At 39.0% G+C, this 25,854-nt stretch overlaps 1 protein-coding gene across 2 annotated transcripts in view; it reads right to left on the reverse strand.

Moving 5' to 3' along the window:
• The window catches only part of Grin3a (glutamate ionotropic receptor NMDA type subunit 3A), a 192,443-nt gene that overhangs the window by 32,989 nt on the left and 133,600 nt on the right, over positions 1-25,854 (reverse strand). For both annotated transcript variants that reach the window (XM_028780015.1, XM_028780014.1), the window contains exons 5-6: positions 20,575-20,690; positions 10,265-10,416 (exon numbers count right to left, since the gene is read on the reverse strand). In XM_028780015.1, the coding sequence (XP_028635848.1) occupies positions 10,265-10,416; positions 20,575-20,690 (268 nt within the window). The remainder of the gene's footprint in view (positions 1-10,264; positions 10,417-20,574; positions 20,691-25,854) is intronic.

Here is a 25,854-nt window from a genome sequence, read left to right on the forward strand (position 1 = left end):
TTTGTTCATCCAATGTCTCACTTCTACTTTGCCTGGGTAGTTTTTTAATCCCTGGAGGTATCACCTTCTTTGAGAAGGCAGCTTTATTCTTTCCTGATCTTCTGTGACTTGTGACCTTATTTTTGTCAATGTTCCTACATGTCTTCCTCAGCTCCTGTGGCCATGCAGAATATGGAATCTGTTCATCCTTCCCCACCCCCTCTCTTTCTCTCTCTCTCTGATCTCTGTACTCATTTCTATTTCCATACTGGCTGTACCTACAGAGCCTGGCACACAGAGATTCAACATGTGTGATGATGAACAGACAGACTAGTGGATGCATGAGTGAATGTCTGGGTTTGTTTCAGAGGCTGACCAGGTGAAGGTGAAGCTTTCCTCAGACTGCTTTCTTCCCGCCCCGTTTCAACTTCACATTATGAAAGGACGCACGCCCAGCTCTGTGCTTCTTTAGGATCCCAGAAAGTGCTACCTGGCTAGGTTCCACCTGACCTTATGCTTGGCTTAAATATTAAACCTAATTACTTAGGCTATTACAAAGGACGTACTTAGCTGGCAAGGTGGCTCTCTACATGTTCAGGTTTTCAATTTAAAGTAATCTGCAGTCATTAGCTCTCTGCTTCACTATAACTTTCAACAGGTTGACTAGCAGACAGATATTTTAAATTGAAATGGGAAGGGGGAGAGATGAGAGAGTCAGAAGGGTGCTGAAATGTGACCTTCCTGTCAAGAACAAAAACCACCGCCCTAAAATCCACCTCTCTCAGTGTCTCAACCGTTGCTTTTAAGTTGTTACTATGTTAAAGATTAGCTGACAGGGATGCTTGATGCTTTGAGATGTGACTTGTGGGATGTCTTTTGACTTTCACTGTATAGTTGGCTGCGTTGGTTCCTTTTCTTGTTGCTGTGAGCAAGTGCCTGTCAACTTAATGCAGAAAGGGTTTATTTTGCCTCACAGTTGGAGGGATGCAGTCCATTATGGAGGAGAAGGCCTGGTGGCAGTGGGCAGAGGCAGCCCAGTCAGGAAAGAGGCAGTCAGAGAATGAGGCCAGAGCTCAAATTCTCAAGGCCTGTTCCTAGTCGCATTTCTTCCAGGAAAGCTCCACCTCTTCAGGATTTTAAACTTTCCAAAACAGTACCACCAGCCAGAGAGCCAGTGAACAAATACAAGTTCTCACAGGGCACACTGTGCATTCAAACCATAACACCGACTAACCCTTCTTTCTCTTTCCAAAAACAGACAAAAGATCAATGAATCTGCTGTGGGGAAACTAGACCTTTGTTTTGTTTTTCGCGGTGAACAAATATTAATATTTTAGCAGTTATTAGCATAAACAAATGCACAATTTGTGGTTTTGGGGAAGTTAGTCTGGCTCATGGACAGAAAGACTGGAGGTTAGCCTTAGTATCTTCTCTGTGTTCCTACTTCGTCTGTCTTTAGCTGGTTAGGCCAGGATTCCTCTAACAATTCTTATAGGAAACTACTGCTTTGCTTTTTTTTTTTTGACACACTATATAGATCTTTTATTTAAGATGAGGAAATCAATTCAGAGAAGTTGCAAATGTCACATACTTGGCTCATGGCAGAATCCAGACAAGTCTATAAGTAAGTACTGTCCATATTCAGCCTCTTCCACATGTTATGATGTTCATGTGCACCATCTCTTACTTCTAAGCTGGAAACACAATAACACCTGTATTTTCAGAGGGAAGCAACTCGGAGACGTGAAGTAATTTGTGTTTGTGACATCTTAATGCACCTTTTCTTGGATGTGGCTATTTCAACACCATGGCTATTTTTACTTTTGTTCATACCCATAGAGGGCTCTTAAATAACAAGCTTCAGACAAACTTCAGGTTTTAAAATTGTCTCTTAACAAACGTAACAGACTGTTCCTTCATCTCCACCTTGAAGACCCATCCCATAGAGGACAGCATCTGAGGCTTGGGAAGGTTGAGGACAGGGAAGGATGCTGAAAAGCCAGGAAGATGTGACCTGAGAGATGGAGGAAGCTCAGGGACAGGCAGGCAGAGATTCCAGTTGATTGTTTTGCTTGATAACAGGAAGTAGGAAGGGTAGGGAGGTGGGGGTCAGGAAGACATGATCAAAATACATTGTATGAAAACAATTTAAAAAAATAAGAGAAAAACATGGATGAAGTTAAAATAGAAACACTGAGAAGTTTAGTAACTTACTTCTGTAAAAGTTTAAAATATACGTATTTTCCCCAATCCCAGGATAGAACTTCGTTCTCTACAATGTTGAGCCTCTTGTTTGCTAACTTCTGTTTCCTTTAGTCCTCAGTAGCAAACTTTGTATACAGTCTGATGCCCTTGAAGCAACAAGATCAACATCAACCTGAAGCTTGGGATAGGTCAAGTATTTTTCCCAAGCATTTAGTGCTGCCTCCTCACACTGATAAGAACCAGCATGATCGTCGGTGAACTTGGTTTGTACTTCTCTCTCCTTGCTGACTAAGGATGGTTGGATCTCAGTCTGCAAGCTGGACCTGTCTGAAGGTCTGTGTTGTTGATACTCAGATGGCCAGGCCAGGTATGCTTCACTGGCCTTGCCCCTTTCGTTTCTGCCACAAAGGGGTGTGCTAGATGACCTTCTCTCAGATTTATTTACACCCCTTTTCATCCCAATTTGTGTCCTGGGCATTGACTTCCAGGGACCACATAGGGATTCCTTGCCCTAAGACAGAGGTAGAAGATCTGAGAATTGGGAGGCAGTACATGGAGACAGAGAAAGGGTGCTTGTTCCCCAACTCTCTGATGGTGAGGCTAGGCGGATGGGTGAGCCCCTAACTAAATGACCGTCTCTTCTTTCTTCTTTGTGGTACTGGGGAATTGACCCTAGGGACTTGGGCATTTTGGCAAGGTCTCCACCAAATTTATATCAAATGCTTCCAAGTAAATAGCCAATTTCTTAGAAAGCCCCATCCTCTTATTTGCTAGGTTCTGAGAATGGCTCTCTCCATTTTCTTCCTACAGCCAGCAGTGGTAATGGTGGCCTTCCTGTATCTAATCTTGTAATTGTGCTGACTTCTTTAAACAATGTGGTCTCAAACAATTTTCTTAAAACTCTGCTCTGTCTCTGAGGATGCTTTCTGCTCTCTGCCAAGACCACTATTTCCTCTTCCTTTTAGCCTCTTATAGTTAAAAGGTGCAATTATTCAAAACATTATTTAGAGGAGATTTGCAAAGAGGGGTCTCATCATCCATCTTAATAATGCCTTGGTGAATTTGGGGAGCTTGTTAAACTGTAATCTTCTGCCTTCCTTCCCTGGTTTGTAAAAAGACGTTTCATAAGACTGTTTCCCTGGAGTTCTTAAATTCACTCAGGGACTTAAAAAATTGTATTGTTTTCTGCTGAGTCAAAGGAAGATGAATCGAGTTTACACCCTGCCATATGTTTTCACCAGTAGAACTGATCAGCAATGAGTCCACTGTGGCAGAACACGGTTAGGCTGTGAGGACTGTCGGGATACATCAGAGGTCAATTTAAAATTGTTCTCTGAAAGTTGTCAGAGTCTGACCTGGAGAGCCAGACTTGTAACATCCTGGGTGACTCTGGGGAGGGGATAAAACCTTGAATTGTTTTTCCAAAATGAATTTATCTTTCAGAGAAATTATAGCTCAACAGCTTTGGGTTTGTGAAGAGAAGGGAGGTGAATAGATCAAGGTTCCCACTCGAGGCCAAATGTGAATATCTAACTGCAGGAAGTGGAGGACCAAAATCTTTCATGATTTCATACCAGGTGACCGCATAAATCATTGTCCAAATGCAGACATCTTACAGATCGAAAAAATATGTCTAATTATTTTGAGGGAAGAGACATTGACTGAGACTGTATTTGGAACAATAGAGTGTGAGGTCAGAAATAAACTTTTATCCTTCAAGGTCAAAAGCACTTTTAGAAAAGTGCAGTCATGGGCATATCTACTCTGTGATGTTGTGTCCTGTGCCCCTGTCCTGGGATGCTAAGGGGAAAGGTAGAAGGGAGGGGGGCTGTCTTCATTAAACTGTTCTCCCATTATGACTCACTAGAACCACCTGAGAGTGATGTGAACCAAGCTGAGCTGCTGTGGACGAAGTGACTTTACTACGATCCTGTTTCTCTGCATAAACCCACTGCTGTAGTGCAGGGCATTCAGTACAAAGAGTAGGTACGAGAAGTGCGGACAGCCAATTTTCTTCTACTGATATTTTTCTGGGAAAAAAATTGCAAACACAAGAGGCTGAGAACTGGGTGTGGGTGACCATCATCCATTAAAACAGTGGTTCTCAACCTTCTTAATGCTGTGACCTTTATTGCGGTATGTTGTGGTGACCTCCAACCATAAAATTATTTTTGTTCCTACTTCATATCTAATTTTGCTACTGTTATGAGTTGTAATGTAAATATCTGTGTTTTCCTATGGCCTTAGGTGACTTCTGTGAAAGGGTCAGTCAACACCCAGATGGATTGTGACCCACAAGATGAGAATTACTGCTTTAGAAGGAATGATAGTGCTATGTATATTCATAATATTCTTAGACACTAATGTTGCCTTCTTCCTCTAAATACAGATGTTACTAGGATTATCTTTTATTTCTATGTCTGAAGTCCCAGTTAAGGAAATATCTTACCCCCATTCTTTTCACTTCGATTTCCTTCTCCCTTCCAAATTCAGTCAACCTGGGAAGTGAGCTCATATTGTCTTAACAAACATAACTGGATCTGAGGATGTTTCTACTCCAACACTTCCAGCTGATTACACCAAAGATTCTGAAGACCCTTTCCCCAATCTGGCTTATTAAAAATCTTGATGAGATGGCTCAGTAGGTAAAAAGTGCTGCTCTCACTATAGGTAATGTGTTAAATTACTGGAACCCATATGGTAGAACCAGAGAACAGACTCTAGCAAGTTGTTTTGTGACTTCTGTACATACACCCTGCCATATATGATGAGAGTGTGCATGTGTGCAAACACACACACACACACACACACACACACACACACACACACACACACAGACACCCTAAAGTAAAGAAACAATTACGGAAAAAAACCCAAAGTATTTTTGTCAAAGAAGTATTGGTGTATTTTTCACGTACTTATAAATAACTTATTATTTCTGTTTAGTTTTTGAAGTCTATGTGTGTATATACTATTACTTTGACTTTGTTTAAAAATGTTGATAAATCTATATAGACTTGGAAAACTTATGGTTAAAAAACTCATAATTTTTATTATTATGTCTGGATATATTCTTAGTATTTTATTTTCAGATTTATTTATTTTATCCATATGGGTGTTTGCCTTCATATGTGTCTGTGCACCACATACATATTTGGTGCCTTTGGAAGTAAGAAGAGAGCATCAGATTCCCTGGAACTGAAGTTGGATGGTTGTAACACATTGTGTGGGTGCTGGGAACTGAACCCAAGTCCTCTGGAAGAACAGCAAGTGCTCTTAACCACTGAGCTCTCTCCAGCACTTGCTCAATATTTTAGAGGCTTTAATTGACTCAATTTTTTACCATAATCTACAAAGCATGTATTACTTTCAGTTAGTTTACAGAAGAAGAGGAGGGTCAGAGTGGTCAAAGACCATGCCCTGTATTTCACATCTGGTAGAGCTAGAATTCAAATCTAGGATGCCTCTAAAGATGATGCTCTCAACTACTTATGCTATACAGAATACTAGACATTCATACTGCAGGAGGATGTTGACAGAAGCTGAGGTCACTATGGTAGGGCTCTTACAGAAGAAAAATCTTGATGATGCTGATGATCCAGAGTCTCTAGGGTATGTGTAGAGGAGGCTGTTGGTTATCAGCTCTATGTTCATTCAACTGTCTCCACTGTCTCAAGGCAATCCCTTGTTCAGGTCTTCACCCTCTTTTGTGCCTATATGCCGTAAGGTAAGTTGTATCCTTACTGGTCACATAGTTCTGATTGGTCTAATACATTATGTTGTTCACATTATCTCATCAATGATTGGTTTAGACAGGCACATACAACTTTCATCAACAAACCCTGAAGAAATTACAGGTCTCTCCAAATGTCTTTCTATGAATAATAGGATGTTCCCTCTGATTAGAGGAAGAAGAACAGGATTTCTGTTATTTACCATTTACTCTACCAGGTTTCTTGCTAGACGCTTCCACAAATGATTTTTTACTCTCAGGAAAAAAAAATGATCCATTTTGTCAAACCCTTTCTCAGATGGAGAAACTCAGATTTGGAAGTTAACCAGCTCTGCTTGATAGATTCAGTATCCAAACCCAGAAATGCATAGTTCAGAGACATCATGCTTTGTGTGAGGTGTGTTCACAGCAGAAGATATTTAGCAGATGGTTTTATGAGTATGTATTTGACTTAGTCTTTGAAACTGTGTTCAAGTGGGGCTAAGCTGTAAGTCTGCAGAGCCGCGTGTATGGCTACGAGGCTTGGTTTGTCTGATGACTGTCTGAAACGACAGTAGCTTGAATGTGAGCATGTGACCAGGATGTAACATTTATTTGGGAATGCTGGCTGGAGAACATGGCTGAGGGCTTCCTTACGTAATGCCTTACTGTCAAATTTGAATCATTTGGAGATTTTAATTTAAGTCAGTGACCTACACCAGAGACTTCAAGTGACTGTTATTTAGCTCAACTTAAGCAACTTGACTTGTTTTCTTTCTTGGCTGCATTAGCTGACTGGTATAAGCCCAGGCTTATTTCCTTCAGGAAAAGCTACATTAATACTCACCAATAGTGTTAAAATGCCATCAATTATCCAGAGGAGAGATAGATTTTCATGTAGAAAACACTGCTAACTCTGGTATTTTGAAAAGAAGAATTATTTACAAAAAATTTAAAGTCAGATTTCCCTGTTCTGATTATAAAGCTTCTTAGGGCTGCCACCTCTTCTATCTCCCTCCCCAAAGCAAAGCCTTACTGTGTGTCCCAAACTGGTCTTAAGCTTGTAATCCTCCTGCCTCATTATCCCCACCTTTGTGGTTACAGCTATGTACCCTCATGTCTGGCTTCAGCATTCTTCAATAATTTTCATGATAGTTCCAAGGAAGACCCTATGTGAACTTAATGATTGAAGGCTTGACTGTTTTAGCTTAGCCTCTAGTTGGAGTTATTCTTTTTAAATCGCTTTGTCCTCTTTATTGGTCATTTACCTAACATCGTATTTACCACTGATCTCTTCTTTGTCTTTTCTCATTTACCACCGCCTGTATTAGTGCTTCAGGAATGCTGTAAAGATGAACACAAGTCGGATGACTTAAAGCAGCAGGAATGTATCCTCTTATAGTTTAGGAATCACCTCCCAAGTGAACACAAAACAACCAACCAAACAAACAAACAAACAAACACAAAAACTTGAAATGCAGGTGCCAGTGGAATTGCCTCCGAGAGACATTTTCTCATGTTTGTCCCTTAGCTGTTGGCTTGGGTCTCCATTGGCCAACCTCTGCACCTTCCAGCAGGTAGACCTCTTTTCCTGTGAGCCTGTGCTCTTGATCTCCTTATAATGACACCAATTGTTAAATTAGAGCCCAGTGTGGCCTCGTCTTAATTACTCTTTCAAAGATTTTTTTTTTTGCAAATATGCTCAAAGTCTTAGGTTCTGAGTAGAACCTAATGAATTTGTGGGACATGGTTCAACGCAGTGCACTGTGAATATCAGCCCTGCTTTTTTAGTCTCTGATCTTTGTCCATGCTTAGACTCTAGTTTCTTGAAAATATTTTTTTATACAGTACTTTCTGATCATGGTTTCTCCTTCCCTAACTCTTTCCAGATCTTCCCCACCCATCCAACTCCATGCATTTCTCTCACTTTAGAAAACAAATAGGTAAAAAAACCTACCACCGCCGCCACCACCACCACCACCAACAACAACAATGTAGAGGAAACACACACTCATACACCTTAAAAGCACAAAACTGTAAACCATTATATATAAGCAAAAGAATAATAAGATAAAAATGCCCAAACAAAGCAATATGAGGCAAAGTCTACAAAAATATCATTGAGTTCACTCAATGTTGCCCATCTACTTCTGGTCATGGTTTATGTATGGTTTATGTACCCAGTGAGACTCAATTGGAAGGAAATAATAGTTTTCTTTGCAAGCTGTTGTCAATTGGAGATAGCTTCTTGGTTAGGGATGGGAGCTTGTGTCCACACTCCCCTCTCAGCACTGGGACTCCATCTGGCTTGAACCTGTGCAGGCCCCATGCATGCTGCCACAGTCTCTGTGAATTTTGATTGACCCGTATTTCTTTTCAGGTGTGTTGTTCAGTTTTTTCTGATTTATCTACTTGACTTCTTGAGGGTCTACTTTATTTGGAGGCACTGAAAATATCAGGGTTTTTTTTTTTGTCCCTAGAGCTCTTATAGTTTAATGAAGAGATACATTAAAAAATACTCTGATTAAAATTATGTTTAAGAGCTGGGCAGTGATGGCACATGCCTTTAATCCCAGCACTTGGGAGGCAGAAGCAGGTGGATTTCTGAGTTCGAGGCCAGCCTGGTCTAGAAAGTGAGTTCCAGGACAGCCAGGGCTATACAGAAAAACCTTGTCTCGAAAATATTCCCTCCCAAAATTATGTTTAAGGCAGTGATATTTATGTTATTACTGAGTGCTATTAAATGATATGAGATTACAAATGGAGGTTGATTTATATTGGTCAGTCTCTGTTGGGATTTGAAAAGTGAGATACTAGCTGTGAGCTTGTTTCCTTGTTGACTCCTGTTTATTTTTTGTAGCATTGGAATCAGATTACAGGTCTTGGACATACTCTGCAGGTACTGTTGTACCTATGAACTACATCTGCAGTTCTTTACCTGGGATTTTGTAATATGAAGGCATTTGCTGAGCAAATGTCAGTGGAGAAGAACATTTGAGGGGGAAGAGACAATAGCAAGTTTAGGGAATCCAAGGCAGGGACGCCATGGGTTTATCTTCGTTTTAAGATAAACATGGCACAGCTGTGATGCCACAAGAGAGGACTGAGAAGTGAGCAAGGACATGTCGCCATTACAGATTTTGTCCCCGTGAACATGGCTGTCAAACAGAAGAATGAATTGCCATGCGGAAGGCAACTAAAGGAAGGCAGGTGCAAAACAACCCTCTTAGCAGATGTCTGTAGTGAGCCAGGTAATGACAGCTTGGACAGAGCGATGACATTGGAGTTGACAAGAGATAGGTACATCTGAGACCTATTTTATAGAAGCTATGGCTTGTTGGTGAATGGAAAAGGTGGACATGAGAAGCATAAGCACCTATGGCAGTCTGAATGTATTAGTAGGTGCAGAGAAGTACCAGTGCCATGATGCAAATCCCAGGAGGAAAAGCATAGCGAAGAGGGAGCATTAGGGCTTAGACTTCTGACAAGTGAAATTTGAGATGCCTGCAGGATATTCAAGAGGAGACTTCAAACGAGCAGACAGAGCTGCATTCTGTTGGGAATTCTTGCCAAATAGAGGCTATTTGAGCAATTATTGGCTTTAGGTGTGTTTTCTTCTTCCTTTTTAATGTCAGGATGGCCTTGTACTTGTTTATTTGGCTCTTCCCTTTAGAGTATTTGGGCCATGGCACTGGTTATAGTTTTCAGTCTCTTATTTTAATCATCCAAATTGTGTTGTATTTTGCAAACTTCCTTTTAATTATACTGCAGTGACATAACATTTCAACAGGAAGAAAATTTTGACTATTTGTGTACCTTAGGCCAGGCACATAGTAACTCTGGGTGAACAATTAAAGCAGTGCTGATTGTTTCCAGTTCTGAAAAGTTATTATCCTATAATTTGGCAATTAGTAGTTAAGTTATGGATAGATTTTAAACCAACAAAGGGCTTATGACTCAATACTCATAGCAATGATTTGAATTAGACTTTAAGGCATATAGTGAACTACACACCAGAACCATCAATTCAAGATTAAAGCAAACACTATTCATGTTAGTCCTAGATATTCTTGCTACAATTTGGAAACATTTCTTCCATACTTAACAGATTTCTCAGGATAGTTTGTGGAACAGAAGTGGAAATTTAGATTTTTTTTAATCCATCAGAATAAAATCACATTTAAATCTAAAACTTGTATCACTGAACAGTGCTGTAGAAATGAAAACTTTTCAAGCAAATCTAAGTGATCTATATGTCATGAAGTATCTTGGTACATTGTTGATCAGAAGGAACAACTGAAGGTAGCTCTTGTCGTTTTCAAGGGGAAGCTATACAAAGCACCAGCATTATCAGCAGTCTCTCCTTACCTCAGTGACAGCAAAGCTTCTCTTTCCGCAGGGAACCACCTTGTACCACTTGTCATGAAGCACATCCATAAACCCGTGAGACTTGTACTGACTGATAAGCTCAGATATATTAGAGGTCAGTGGAGAGTTGGGAGGGAGACCAATGCCATATCCTAGAAGAAAATGCAACCACATATGAGTTCTTCATACTGTTCTGAGAGGTGGCCACTGTTCTTGTATGATATTGCCTCTGGATCTAGTAACAAGGGCATGGTGAATCTGAATTACATTTCCCTCAAAAGGCTCCAGAATGCCCTCGATTCAGCTGCATCTCTGAGAAGGTGCAATGAGTCTGCCCTTCTCTTCCTTATGTTTTTTTTAGAAGCAGTCTTTGAGGTCTTTACCAGGTCTGGGATTCCTTAGCCATCTTTCCCAGTAAAACTGTGATGTGATGGTTAATTGTCAACTTGATTGGATTGAACAGTGCCTAGAAGATTAGGAAAGTATACCACTAGGCATGTTTGTGAAGGCATTTCTGGAGAGGATTGATTGATGGAGAAGTTATTTATTTTGGCCCATGGTTTTGGAGTTTTCAATCCAATATACATGGAGAATAAAAGTTTATTTTTGACAGCCAGGAGACGAGGGCCTATATGAATATCTAGAGCTAACATAAATAGTCTCTATAGATACACCTCTCAAAAATAGTCATATTATGAATTCACCAAGTGATTACCCATTGATTAGGTCAGAGCCCTTAGGAGCCAATTACTTCTCCTGAGCCCATAACTGGCAACCAAACACAAGAACTGATAGGAAACATTATATATTCAAACCATAATACCACATGGACATATTATACATCATGAGAAGTAAAAGAGCTATAAGGACTTATAATAACTAACTTTAATTGTCAAAAAAGTGGTAATGTCAAATATTGGAGAGGATGTGGGAAATAATGCATATTGATGTAATTACTTTGGAAAACAATTTGGTGGCATTTTGCATAACTGAACACATATTAAAACCCAAGAACATTTCCAAACATTTTCTCCACAAATACATCAGGAAATATGATTAATAAGACTTTTCATAACCACAAAACTCAGAAAGAACTCAAATAATGTTTGACAAAACCTTGAATAAATAAACTGTGAAATAGTTATGTGATTGGGCTATTACATAACTGAGACGTATGTGTGAGAAATAAATAGAGTGAAATATGCGTAACTCTTAGGAATATGCTATTGGGAGAAAATGCCATTCTTCCAGGATGAACTCATTTTGTACATGTAAACACACTCATAGTAAAAGAATGCATGCTTTAAGAGTACATATGTGATGATGAAACTACATTTAGAAAAAGATCAAAGATATGATAATTTTGAGATTCAAGATGGCAGTTATGTAAAGCATGAAGAAGTAGGAGAAGGGGTAGAGAAAGAGAGCAAACATGAATGGAATAGTCAGAGTTTTATTAATGAGTTTAGACTGTGTGTTCTTACACTGTCCAGCTCCATGGTTTTCCTGACTGTTAACATAGTGCTAATCCCTTTGAGGAGCTGTGTGAAAGAGGCTAATTAACTACATCTTGTTCTTAGTTATCAGATCTCACAGTCAAAAAAAAAAAAAAAGAGAAAAGGAAAGATTTTTCTATTTGCCCTCAAGATGATTGAGGGAGGCGAATGAAAAAAAAAATGAGACTAAAAGGCTGTCAAAGATTCAAAGATACTTAATGAGACAAATACCTGCTCTAATTGCTTCACTGTACAGCTCAATTCCAAAGATATTAGTTTTTATTCTTTTTCTTAGTGCAAATACACAAAGCCCTTTTCAAAATCCGAAGCTCATGATGTGGAGTGGCAATATACAGCATCAAACGTGTTGGGTTGTTAAGAGTTGTATGTTTGTTTTTGTGATTGTTTTGTTTGTTTCTTAAGAAGACAGCATCGAGAAAAAGATGACAATGTCAAAAGCGTAATTTGGACTTTCTCTTCCAGCAGCTATCATAAGGGCCCGCTTGGTGACTGGTAGTTTTGATTTGAAATGCGAGTCTGTTGATAATAGAATTTGAATTGGTTTCTGATGTTTTCATTAAGTAACACTTGGTGTGGTAGCAACTATGCTTTCTTAAAAAATAGATTTATTTTCGTTTACTTTCTGTGTGTGTGTGTGTGTGTGTGTGTGTGTGTGTGTGTGTATTATGAATGCCTGCATGTATGTAAGTGCACCATGTGTATGCCTGGTACCCAAGGAAGCCAGAAAAGGGCATCAGATCGTCTGGATTTGTAGTTACCAGTGGTTATCAACCACCTGGTGTGGGTGGGAACTAAACACAAGTTCTCTTAAGAGCAGCAGGAGCTCATGTGTAAATTTTCTAAGGAAGTTTTTATTTTCTAATAATTCAGTTTTCAAATCATGTTCTCAGCATTAATTACCAGGATGGGTGTAAAAAAAGGCCCACGTATAATAACATACACTAATCTGTTGATTCTCATCCATTCATCCAGCTATCTGTTCATTCATCAAATATCTTATTGAGTAAACAAGTACTGTGTAAAGTAGTCCAGGCATGTTAGTGGGGAGACACATTAAACAGTTAACTGCATGAAGCTAATTTCATTACACACGAGACAGGCAATGGGAGGTAGAAGAAAATGGGCATTAGGAACATTGGTGGGGAGGATTTGGAACTATGGGTTGGAAATAGGTTGATACATAAGGATAATTAGCATGGGTTAACTTTGCTGAATATTAATGCATTTTTCCTCACTGAAGCAATAGCTTTCAACAACAACTTCTAACATTTATCAATTACTTTCTATATTGCTTTCAAACACTGATCCTTAATACTAGCACATTTTATCCCACAATGTAATTTATGCATGAAAAATACATTTTGACTATTTTGTGACATCACAGTTCAGTAAAATCACTCTGGGATTCTAATGATAATAAAGCTTGAGTTATCCCAAGTTCCTCTGTGTGCCTCATATATTTCCCACATATGGATACATGACAGAGTATAAATTACCTAAAAAGACTTGAATCTTGAGTGATTAAACTACTAAGATCACAGTCAGTAGCCAGCAAAAGTAATATTTGAAAGTAGGTCTGCTTGATTCTAAAAACCAGTGTTCACTCCGCTATATCCAATATAAGTCAAGGGAATAGTAGGCCTAAGATTTGTAACCATGTGGATGCCATCTTCCCAAAATCAGCAATTAGTTTCTTAGAAAATAAACTAATTGTGGAGTTGTAGTGGTTCAGCAGTTAAGAGCACTTAATACTCTTCAAGAGGACCCAAGTTTGTTTCTCAGCATCCATATCGGCAGGTTCACAATAGCTTATAATTTCAGCGCAAGGGCATCCAATGCCCTCCTCTAGTCTCTATGTGGATTCCTTTATATACAACCAATATACACAAAGACACATATACACAAATAAGTGAAAAAAAACCCCAGTCTTCAACAGTAAGTTTTCATTAGCCAAAACCATTGTTCATGGGTAGATTTTTGTTTACAAACTTAGAAATAAGTTCTGCAGAGAGTATTAGGAGTAGCCTTACTGTATGCCAGAAAGGTAACTAGGAAGGGCCCTCACCAAAACTACAATATTTCTCATAGAGATTCCCTTGAAGCTAGTAATTTCAACCCACATCAGTATAATACATGGCAGAATAGTTTGCATTTATTTGGAAAACATTGACTTTGCACATGTTTATCTGTGCATAAATCCCACGAATGTGCAGTGTTGTGGGGTGTCTGTATTAGGTTCAATGCAAAGCCTATCCGTGGGCGGCTAAGACGATACTCAGCGGCTGTGCGGCATGGTGGAAAGTTATATGACTTCTCTTAGAAGAAAGGAAGATGTGGCAGACACTCAAGACAGGTAACACCTAGCAGCGAAAACACAATGAGGAGAGCAGAGGGCACTTGCTGGGAGTTTAAAGAGAAATTGCTACTGGTCGAAACAACAGAAATATCTTAGATGGGTTTTTGATAGGACCATTTTTGTTTTGTTTTAAGTAGAGGAGACCAAACTGCAAAAGAAAGTTTGAAAAATGTGAAACTACAACCTATGATTAAGCTTACATATTCTAAGAATATAATTTTGGCACTGTAACAACAGCAGAAAGAGTCGCCAAGGGAAGGCTATGTTGAAGCTACAAAGACATTTATAAAAAATGGCTGCCCAGGATATAATGAATATTAAATCAGTCTACTCCATCATGCCTAGATTAATTTGCAATGAAAGCTAAAAATAAATTGACATCCTTTTAACTTTTTATTTTAATACATATATTGGAAATTGATGTTTCGATGATTTCTAGCATTAATAATAATTATTAACTAATTAAGACAAGGAAAGAATAGAAAAACATTATGTGTCTGAGAGAGGAATTTACTCCAGACATAAAAGTTCATTTTATTCAGAAACATAAAATCGTAAATCTTGAAGGTTTCACTTTTATTCTTTTGTTTTATTAGTTGCTTTTCAAAGTTGATCGTGTTCGTTGTCAAAGAGCTTATTTTTAAATTGCTGACTCCACTTAGTCAGAGCGGCCTATATTATCATTAGAACTGCGACTTTGCGGTACTGACAGGCCGGACTGTTTTGTGGTTGATGAATGAAACAAGATTGAATCCTTCAACCCTAAAGATGAAAGCACTGGGGACCCTGGAAATTGGATACAGCTTAATAGCCCAAGAGGACAATTTCCCAAATAGAATCCTCATCTTTTCTTCATGGGTAAGCCAGCTTTACTCAGCTAAGGGTAGTAGAAATATACTTTGACTAGCAAATGTATAGCTAGAAAGTTCGTAGCTAAAAAGAGCCTTCTCAAAATGTGGCTGGAAAATAGATATTTTGAAAAGAAGAACTAAAAACTAGTGGTTTTTTTTTTTTTTTTGCCCCAGGAACAAAGAGGCATTCTCTTTTGTGTCTGTCCTGGACATCAAGTTGGGAAGAGAAGTGTCTTGGAGGAGCTAAGATTCATGAAGTATATCTTGGGAAGATTTTTGTCGTGTATGGGTTTCAGCTTAATGAATTATTATTAACGTCTCAAGTCAATCTTGTGTAGTGTGTTTCCACATGCCTCATATGCACTATTTTACTTTACTTTGATGGCAACTTTATGCTTAGGTGTTCATTTCCTATTTACATTATGCAGATGAGGAGCTGGAAGAACAGATTAAGATGTTTCCCAGTGAGTAACAGCAATTCTATTTTAATCCAAGGGCTAGACTCCAGAGTTAGTGCTCTAAGCACTACATTAAGTAATTATTGGAAAGCCAGTAAAAGAACAGCTCAGAAACAGTCAAAGGCCTTTTGTTGAAAGGTCACAGATCATTATTGTGCAGTTACATTACTCTTTTTCTCTGCTTGACCTTTATTGTCTGTTAACTCGAATGCATAAATTTGGGGCATGTGTTCATTTATCTTAACACATTCCTTTCTATTCTCAAGAACATAATATGTCTTTGTGCCTCTAATGCATGGCATTTAATTTGACGAAACACTTTCTGTATATCCCTTGAACTTATATTTTTAAAAATCATATTGTCATTTATTCTTTGAATATTTTATATATGTATACAATATATCTTGGTAATATCCCCCTATTTCCCCTTTCCAAGACTCTTGGGCTTACCCAACTCATATCTCTCCCAACTTCATGATAGCTTCCCTTTTCTTAATAATTCTGAGTGTGTTGGAACAGGAGCTGTCTCTAACTCTGTTGCCTACCTGAGCTGCCATGTCTTGCCTCAGTGGGAGACGATGTGCTTAGTCCTACTGTGACTTGATGTGCCAGGGCAGATTGTTATTCATGGGTGGGCTTCCCTGTCTCTGAGGAGATGGGTGGGTACAATGGGAGAGGGACATATGAGGGTGGGATTTGGAGGAGAGGAGGGAGGGGGGCTGTGATTGGGATGTAAAGTGAATAAAAAAACAATTACTGAAAGGACTTTAAACACAAGGAAGTAGAGGCACCCTCTCTCTCTCATAAGCCCTACTTTTACTTTAAAAGCTAAACAAGAGAGGAAAGCTGAGGTTGGGTGGAATATTTAATAATTATCTCGGCTTGTTTGGTATAGTTTAACAAATTTCAAGGCAGGGTAGCTTACAATTGCAAGAAAAGACACTTATTACAGCCATGGGCAGATTCAGTGTCTTGTGAAGATTTTCTTTCTGGTTTATAGATGGCTTCTAGCTGTGCCTTCATGTAATGAGAGGAAAACAAGAGCTTCCACGGGTTCATGGTAGGGGTACTGATGCTCTCTCCTTAGACTCCTCAGGATGGATCTAATCACTATGGGGTCAGTTCCCTACTACCATTTCAGTAAGGATTAGTTTTCATATGAATTTTGGGTGATGCAACCTCTAGATTTGAGAGTCTAGAAGAGAGCAGAGCTCAGATTACTCAGTATGCACTCAGTATTATGTTTATCCAGTGTATATTCAGCATGATGGAATCAGTAGACTCTTTTTCTTCCTAAGTTCCTGAAATTATTTATACATGGGAAAGTATGAGCATTTGAGTTAGTGCATTAGTAAGTGAACCAGGAACTTATTCAAATTTGACTGATAAGTTGCATAATGAGAAATATATCATTTATTATACAGCTAGTACATATTAGCATTAGGCACCTGAAATCTTATGTGCCAAATGGGTAATATGCCAAAAAAATTGCTTTGATGACTTTTTTATATGTATGTAGACTAGTCTAATAATCAGTCTCATGTTTTTATAAATTCAAAAACTACATTTTGTCAAAGATTTTCATGAAAAATGAAGGGAATGTATGGAAATTATTGAGATTAATATTGAAAAATCAAATCAGCTTTTAAAAGCCAGGCATGGTGCTACCTGCACTCCCAACACTGAGGGCATAAAGGAGGATGAGCAAGAATTCAAGACAATCTACTACCTATATATGTGACCTGAAACCAGCCTACCCTGTATGAGACTCAAATCTCAAAACAACAACAACAACAACAACAACAACAACAACAACACAAAACCAAAATCCAAAACCAAACCAAACCAAACAAACCAAAAAACCTCCAAAAAACCCACCCCCAAAACCTCCCAAAACCAAAAGCCAAAAACCAAACGAAAACAAAAAACACCCTGAAAACTAAAAACAACTTTCCCAAACAACAACAACATCAAAAAACAACCAACCAACTAAAAAACAACCAACCAAATGACTCTTCAAAAAAAAAACCCAAAAAACAAAACCCCCCCCAAAATCTAAAAACGAACAAACAGAAAAAGCAAGAACAAGAAGTCAGTATTAAAAATCATTAGGTCTTTCTTTTTTGCAATGCTTGGGATTAATCTTGAGGTTTTATGCATGGAAAACAGGCAGTTGTCACTGAACTATACTTGAATCTCATTGACTTTCTTTAATGGCCTTTCCCTGATCTGTGTATAACTTATAAATAGTGCCTCTTTGTAGTGTTTGAAAGTCTTGTGCTATAGTTTGAATCTAAACTGTTCCTGGAGAGTTCTTGTTTTGAGGGTTTGGCCTTAGAGCAGCTTTAGGGCTCTTGGGAGTTGTTTGGAGCATGGCTCTGCCTTAATGACTGCTTGAGCTGTGTTCCTCCTTTGAAGATGTAGGCAATTGTTTTTGTTCTTTTAAGGGTCTATTTTGTACCTGCCCTTCCCTCTCTTGATTTCTGCTTGATGGTCACCATGAAGTGAGTGGGCTTGTTCTTTCATGTTCTCTTTGTAGTATGTTCTGGCTCAGCACAGGCCCAGGAACACCAGCCAAGCAACCCTGGACTGAACTCTTGGAACTGTGGGCCCCAAATCACCTCATGTGGTCACTCACTGTGATGGAGAGCTGACTGTCAAAATTTTGTGTTTAGAGTGTGAACTTGTTTTTTTTTTTTCTGGGGAGGGGTCATTATTTATTAAATTTTCTCATTTGCATTTTGTATGACAGAATGCCAGACAAGAAAGCAATTTAGGGAATGAAGGGTTTATTTTGGCTCACAGTTTAAGGGCACAGTCCATCATAGTGGGAAGTCACGAGGGCAGGGACTTAAAGCAATCTAGGACTACAGATCATGGAAAGGTGCTGCTCACATTCAGCGTGGGTTCTTCCTTCTCAATGATCCCAATCTAGGTGCTCCCTCACAAGTCTGCTCAGAAGCTTATTTTCTAGGGGATTCTAGGTCCTGTCAAGTGGATAGTCAGTGCTAACCATTAAACATTCCATTCATTCAGAGGGGGGACCAACAGTGATAATAATGCTCTCTCTACTCAAGTCTTTGACTTCTTTGCATTTGAATGTGTCATTTTGTGTTTATCCTCTTTGAGAACAAAGAAGTGTCTAGAATGATAGGAACTATAAGACACTTAGTCCCAGGAACACAGATGGGAAGTGTAAACAGGAAACCAGTGGGGAGTTAATTGTGTGGCATCTGGCACTGAGGTCCAGCAGAGGCAAACAAGTCATCTTACCACTTTTTGACAAAACGGAGTTGCTCCCCGGAGACAAAGGTGGGAGTTAGAGTCTCTCATTCTTATTTCCTCCATAAATGATTTGTTGTTAGCAACTACTAATGAGAGAAGGAACCTTATTTACCCCACACATCGAGGACATAAATAAAATGTACCATCTCTCTGTATCCCAGATGCTACATAAAATGGAATTTTCCATTGTTACATTAAAACAGCCTACTGAGCTTTTTAATGCCCCATACATCCCCACACAAATATATATAATATTCTCTCTATATATAATATAATGTAATAAAATATGGTATGATTCAATATAATATAATAATATAATAAAATAATATAATGTTATATAATGTAGTTGTATACTAGTCTTAACAGAACAAGGCTACTACCTCCTATCTCTTACCCTGACATGCTGAGTTTCGTCACTGTCATCTTGCCTATAGAGGAAACGTATAGCTCCTATGAAAGTCTCAAAGAAATGATAGCAGATGCTTAATTCCCATTCATTAAGAAACATGAGGACTGAAGAAAAAAATCCCCTGGTATATTTAAGACAGACAGAGAGCAACTACAGTCATGAGATTGAAACCAGAACAGTCTTCTATCCTAACTAACATATGAGCATACACAACACACAACATGCACAGGTTTCTGAAAGTAAAACTTGGGCACTTCATGAGGTTGTTTTAAACCAAAGTGTTTTGTGACAAGTGTATATGACTGTCTTGAATACCAGCATGTGCTGCCAGGAAGAGGAAGCTGGACTTGGGAGGTTTGGAATTTGTTGGTTCAATTTTTGTAGTCCACATATCAGCTGTTGTTCAGAGTTAGAGAAAATACTGACAAATCAATGCATCTTCTGTCCTAAAGTTTGATTGATAGATTAATCTAGTTAGAAACAAAACTTGTTGCCAGCAGGAAGAAAAGTAATCCTGGATCTCAAATAACATTTTTTTAAGGCCCTAAAGGGTACCAAATCTCAGAATTTGGTGTTTTTTTTCATTTATTCCCAGATTGGAAGATAACATTCTTTGTAAAATACTAGTTTTGAATTTTAATATTAATATTGTCATCTAATTATATGGTTATGAAAATATGATATAAGATATGTTCTTGGCCTTTTTGTGTATAAACTGAATAGACTTGACTTCATCAACATTGGGACTCTTCTCACAGAATTGCATTATCATGGCAAGTACAGATTTCTAGAAACAGGACTTTGCCACTTCCATAGGATTGGTTCAAGACAAAACTCACAGGAGAATCTGATTAGGGCTCATCAAAAATTTAAAAGAGAAAGCTATCTCTAGACACCTATGAAATTCATCATAGAGTAGGCCACACATGGTTGACTTTGTCTGGTGTATTCATATGACATATAGAGTCTTATATTTTTAGCTTTCCTTTTTTTTTAGTCAATTAGATTCATTATGGTTTTTGACTCCAAAAACACTCATTAAATAGAGGCTAGGACAGATCAATCGTATAGCAGTTGCCTAGTAACTACAAAGCCCAAGGTTTGATCCTTACCACAGAAAACAAAACAAAACCAAACAAAACACAAATACAAATTCATGTTAAATAGTATTGGAATCCTTATGACCATCACTCCTTGATGCTGGAACACCATCATTTAGGAAACTATTATTTTTTTCCCTAACGATTTCACAAATAAAATTTTGTTGAGTTGGTAAAAAATAAATCTCTGATGTCAACAAACTTAGTAGCTGAATGCTTATGAGTTGAAAATGAAAACAAGAGAAGATGAATCACTCTTTGCCTCTGGCACCTGTGACTTGCCAGCTTAGCAAACAGTGCATCTGGGCAAAAGTAAATTAAGAGTGATATATACCTTCAATGGCAAATGGCTTTCCTACGGTCAGAAGCTTGCAGTCAGCGTCTATTGACACTTCATAATCCAGAAGGGCTTTGTCCATGATGAAGGCGTCTAGTTTCTCTGGATCATTCCTATATTTAAAACCAAGGGAAGAAAAGAGAAAGTGGTTAAACTGGCCCATTACTAGGCAGGAAACTGTAGCCTGACATTTGGCTTTGTTTAGGGAACAAACTTGCCAGCTGCTGATACTTGTTGGCATTTTGTTAACTTGGAGAGTAGATACCAGGGAAAAAGATGTTCTTTTCAGACTACACAAGTTCTTTTCTATGGGTTTGTCTACTAACTTCATTCCTAATGCAAAGTCCAACATCAAAGCTGGATGTAACTCTTCACCAAATAGGAAGATGTATACAGGGGGCTTATTTCTATTATATTATCAAAGTAACTTGTGTTAAGTACTGCATTCACTATCCTACATACATTTAATTATTCATAAGGACTGTGAAACAAATAATGATGGAAACAAAACTCGGAGAGTTGAAGTATTTTGATTTAGGGTACAGACCTGGTTAAGTGTTGGAGACAAGTGTTCTTGTGAATCAGATGTTGATCTTTTCTGTCATGTTCACCATTTTGTTATTCCGAAATTCACTATAATTTTATATTTAGGTTTTGTTCAATTCCTTCACTTGTTTGTGTTTTCTTGTAATTCTTTATGAGACTTTTGTGTTTCCTCTTTAAGGGCTTCTACCTGTTTATCTGTGTTCTCAAATTATTTGAGAGTGTTATTTATGTCCTTCTTAAAGTCCTCTATCGTCATCATTAGAAGTGATTTTAGATCTGGTTCTTGCTTTCTTGGTGATATGGGGAGTTCAGGACTTTCTAACGTGGGAGAACAAGGTTCTGATGATGGCAAGTACCTTGGGTTGCTGATGCTTATGTTCTTGTGCTTGCCTTTCGCCATCTGGATCTCCATTGTGCTATCTGCACTGTCTCTGACTGGAGCCTGTCTTTCCTATTATATAGGTTGTGTCAGAACTGTTTGGGATGGGTTTTGCTGCTGGGGTTAGAGCTGAGGCCTAAGATCTGCTCAGTGCTTCGGTGGAGACCGGAAGGAACCAGTGCTTTCAGTCAGGAATGAATTCCTGGGTCCCAGTGGGTCCCAGTGGGTCCCAGTGGGTCCCAGTGGGTCCCAGTGGGTCCCAGTGGGTCCCAGTGGGTCCCAGTGGGTCCCAGTGGGTCCCAGTTACTCCCTGTTTGGGGCAGGTGTTGCTGCCTCCTTGCCTAGGATACTGCTCTGGTTAGAGATCCTGGGAGCCCCACTTCCTCTGGGTTCTGTGAGATTGAATGCAGAGCTGTCTCCGGGGATCTGGTGAGCACTTGGGCCCAGACCAGAAGGAGCCTGTGCTCCGGGCCAGGAGTGAATTCCTGGGTCCCAGTGGGTCCCAGTTACCCTCTGTTTGGGGTGTGTGTTGCTGTCTCCTTACCTGAGATACTGCCCAAGTTAAAGCTCCTGGGAGGCCCTCTTCCTCTGGGTTTTGTAAGGTTGGGTATAGAGCTGCTGCCTGGGATCTGCTCTATGCTCAGGCCCAGACCGGAAGTCCACTATAATTTTATATTTAGGAATAGTTACTAAGAAGATACTTAGAAAAGATCCAGTCTTCTTGAAGAAAAGGTATTTATGATCTCTTTAAGTCCATGGCATAACATTCAATAAACTGAAGTTGAAGTTTATGTAATAGATCTTAGTGGTCCAATTTAATAATCTATCTTCAGAGAATTCTGTTTCTTTTTACTACATAGGTAGTTCAGAATAATTTAAGTTAGGTTTACTAGGCTTGTATTAGTAAGTTAACAAAGGCATTATGTTGTTATTAAAAGTCTTGGGTGTCCTTCATGAGAATCTTCTTTTGTTTTGAACCTAGGTGTATACATGGCCCAGTGGAAAGCTATATTTAATCACAGGTCAAGTAACCGTTACAGGGAAGACAAAGTTTGAAAGGGAGCCAGCTAGGAGACTTCTTTGATCTTAGCCATCCAAAATTTCCTTTAGAGAGATATAGAAGATACATATTTGAGAAGAACCTTTTTCTCTTTTTATTATAGTATATTAATTATAAAGAATAATGGGTTTCATTGTGAAATTTCTTTCCTTCACCACTTTCTCTCTCTCACCCTCCCTTCCTCCTAACCTCTATGTCTCCTTTTCTTTCCTTTCTTTTTTTCTTGCCTTCCCTTTCTTCCCATCCATCTCTTTCAAACAAAGTCTCACTGTATTTTCTAGGCACACTTTGAACACACATTTTCCCTGCCTCCATCCCATTGTTAGTAGAGTTCAGACATGAGCCACCACTCTCATTCATTTCGATATTTTCATGCATTCATTTAACAGTTTGACCATATTCCCTCTCTCTTGCACTTCCCTCTTTTTTCTCCCCAATCTACTTTTCTTCTTACATAGAATCTCCTTATTAATGATCATATCCTCCCTCTCCCCCTCTCATATCCTTCCCTCTTTTTTCTCTCCATCTCATTTCCCCCCCTTATTTTCTCTTTACTAACAAATACTTTTCCACCATTTGAATTTTCTAAGCAGCTTTGCAAGACGGCATCTCTCAATTTAGTGTAGCCTCAGTCATTCTACTTGTAAAAACCAGAGTGAGGCTATGCAGACCCAACTCAGAGAAGTAACCTGTAATCTCAGAGGAAAATATGGTTAGGTCTCATTAACAATTTGAAAGTGAAGGATACTCATAGACACAGGTAAGAGTCATCACCAGGCAAGAAATTACTAACAGTGCATGGGCTACATACAAACACATAATAAATGGTTCTCTCTCTGGCATTGGTTGCCACTAAATTGTTTTCCCATTCTTCCAGGAAGTGAGTCACATAATGAAGAATGCATCTATGTTTCCAGGAATATCGTACTTAAGTTACAATAACTTAATTTTGATATGTTTAACATCAACTAAAATGAAAATGCTTCACAGATACCAAGCAAGAGAAGGTTCCTAAAAGGCCTGGGGAGTGTGAATTATTTCCTAGGGGTTGTTGATGAGACACCTTAATGGAATCTGGGTAATAAAATCAAACTCTAGTCTGAAGATGTATCCTTAATCAAAATTTTATTGCCACAGCAACAGAATGCTTGAAAAGGCTACATAGCAACATGCCAATAGTCTATGAATGTCTATGGTAACAATGGGGAAAAAACTTGAAGTTCGTATATGCTCTTTGAAAACTAGTTCCTGACTCCTTGCTTCACTGAAATCACTGCATAAGTTCTCATGGTTTTGGATTGTACAGTGAGGTTACAGTGGTTGTTACAGTGACCTTGTATGGTTTCAAGGCCATACAAAGGTCAGAGGTAGTGAGCTTATAGACTACTATGGGACCTGAGTCATTAGGAAAGAAGTAGTTCTAGGTTGGCTGATCCCCCAGTTTATTCTATTGTAGAAACATGTCTTACAGAGCATTTGTTTAAGACTATATATTATGTACTACAAAATTAGTCATGTATTAACATAATAAAATAAGTGGGCATCCTATATAGATGACTCTATAGATGAGTGTTGTAGGTCAGAGCTCTAGAATTCTGAGGGTGTGGGATAGTATGAGAACTGTGGTTGTTTGGAGTATTGCCTAAGAACATACACAATGAGTAGGCCAAAAATGGTGACAGGCCCAGAATGAAATGAGGAGACACTGGTGATAATTTCTGCCTTTATTCCTGTTCTATGTCAATCAGTGAGACCTTGGAAGTTTGTAAAAATTGTGGTGAGTTTGGGATGGGTTCAAGATTCTGTACTCCTGTCTGGCTCCCACACACCAACAGCAAAATAGGTGCTGCTGGACTATGGGTCATATGGAAAGCATCATAGTCTCCTCTTCTATTACAGTTTCTGCACCAGCCTAAAGCTAGAATCTTAGTTTCTGTCTAGACTCTGCCAGCCGTTAGCCCTATCACTTTAGGAAATATCCTACTTTTGTGACACTGGGCATCAGATGAAGGTCTTCTAATTTAGAACCAATGGGAGAAATGAAAACTCGTAGTTCAGGGTTGCTTTTGGGCACTCAGAAAATTTTCACCTCATCTTGCCATGCTGCTGCCCTGCTTGTGAACCACTGCCAGCTAGCTGAAAGCCCTTGCTGTCTACCTGACATCCCATTCCTCACTCTCACAGCTGTGCAATTGTCCAGGGAGAGAAATGAAGAGAGTCTGGGAGGTGATGGAAATCTAAAGTGAGTCATGGAGGGGGCTCTAGTGTTTTGATGTTTTTGCTAACTTGAATGTCATCTTGTAGTATTTAAACTTCATAAATAATTTTGTGAAAGCTATGAGCACACAGCTTCCTGCCTCTCTGAGCTCTAGTTAAAAACCCATAAAATGGTTGAAGGGGATATTTCTAGATCTCTCAAGGAACATGAAGCCCTTGTGTCCTATGAAATCCTTTTTTCCTTTCATTTTTGATAAATAAGTTGAGGTGGCTTACTGTTCACTGTGAAAATTCTAATAGGTTAAGATAAAAAAAAACAACAACTGTTCTTGTGATGTTGAGCTAAGGCAGGGCTTGACAGGTTGGATGCAAATTCTTGTCCTGATGCCATCATCAGGAGAGAGGAGGACAGATCCTCCTCTTGCAGACATTTAAAGCCATTCATTCTCTTCTCCCAGGCAGACCAGACCAGCAGACTCATCACTGTTTCACTTGGCATTGGATTCCACTGAATTTCAAGCTCTGATAATCTGTCATGGCAACATGATTGCCTTTGATTGCCTCTCATAAATTCTGATGAGAGGGAAGCAGTCACAGGAGTCACTGCCTTCTATCTTGTTTCTATCCTACAGGAAATCTCTGAGATAAATTTCCATTTTCTTGTGGCAAAATGAGGCATTCCACAGGATTAGGGATTCACTTTGAATGGAAAGGTTGCTTGGGGACACTTTATCCTTTGGCCACATTTCCTCTGTGTTGAATCATCTCAGCATTGTTGTTTAAGCCAACATTTTCTTCCCTTGCCATCTACTCCACTAATGGTTCTACTGGCTCTTTGACCAAAGGCATTTCAAACTGTAGACTCTGTAGGTAACTAGCTATCTAGGTCATTTAATTTCATGCATGCCATTCTATATTGTCTTTTGGATCTAACATTGTATGAGTTATTTCTTTATGTGTATGTGTTTACATGTACCCCCTCTCTCCCTCTCTCCCTCTCCCTCTTTCCCTCTCTCCCTCTCCCTCTCTCCCTCTCTCCCTCTCTCCCTCTCTCCCTCTCTCCCTCTCTCCCCCC

This window comes from Grammomys surdaster, unplaced genomic scaffold (assembly GCF_004785775.1).
Source record: "Grammomys surdaster isolate TR1022 unplaced genomic scaffold, NIH_TR_1.0 363, whole genome shotgun sequence".
NCBI classification, from domain to species: domain Eukaryota; kingdom Metazoa; phylum Chordata; class Mammalia; order Rodentia; family Muridae; genus Grammomys; species Grammomys surdaster.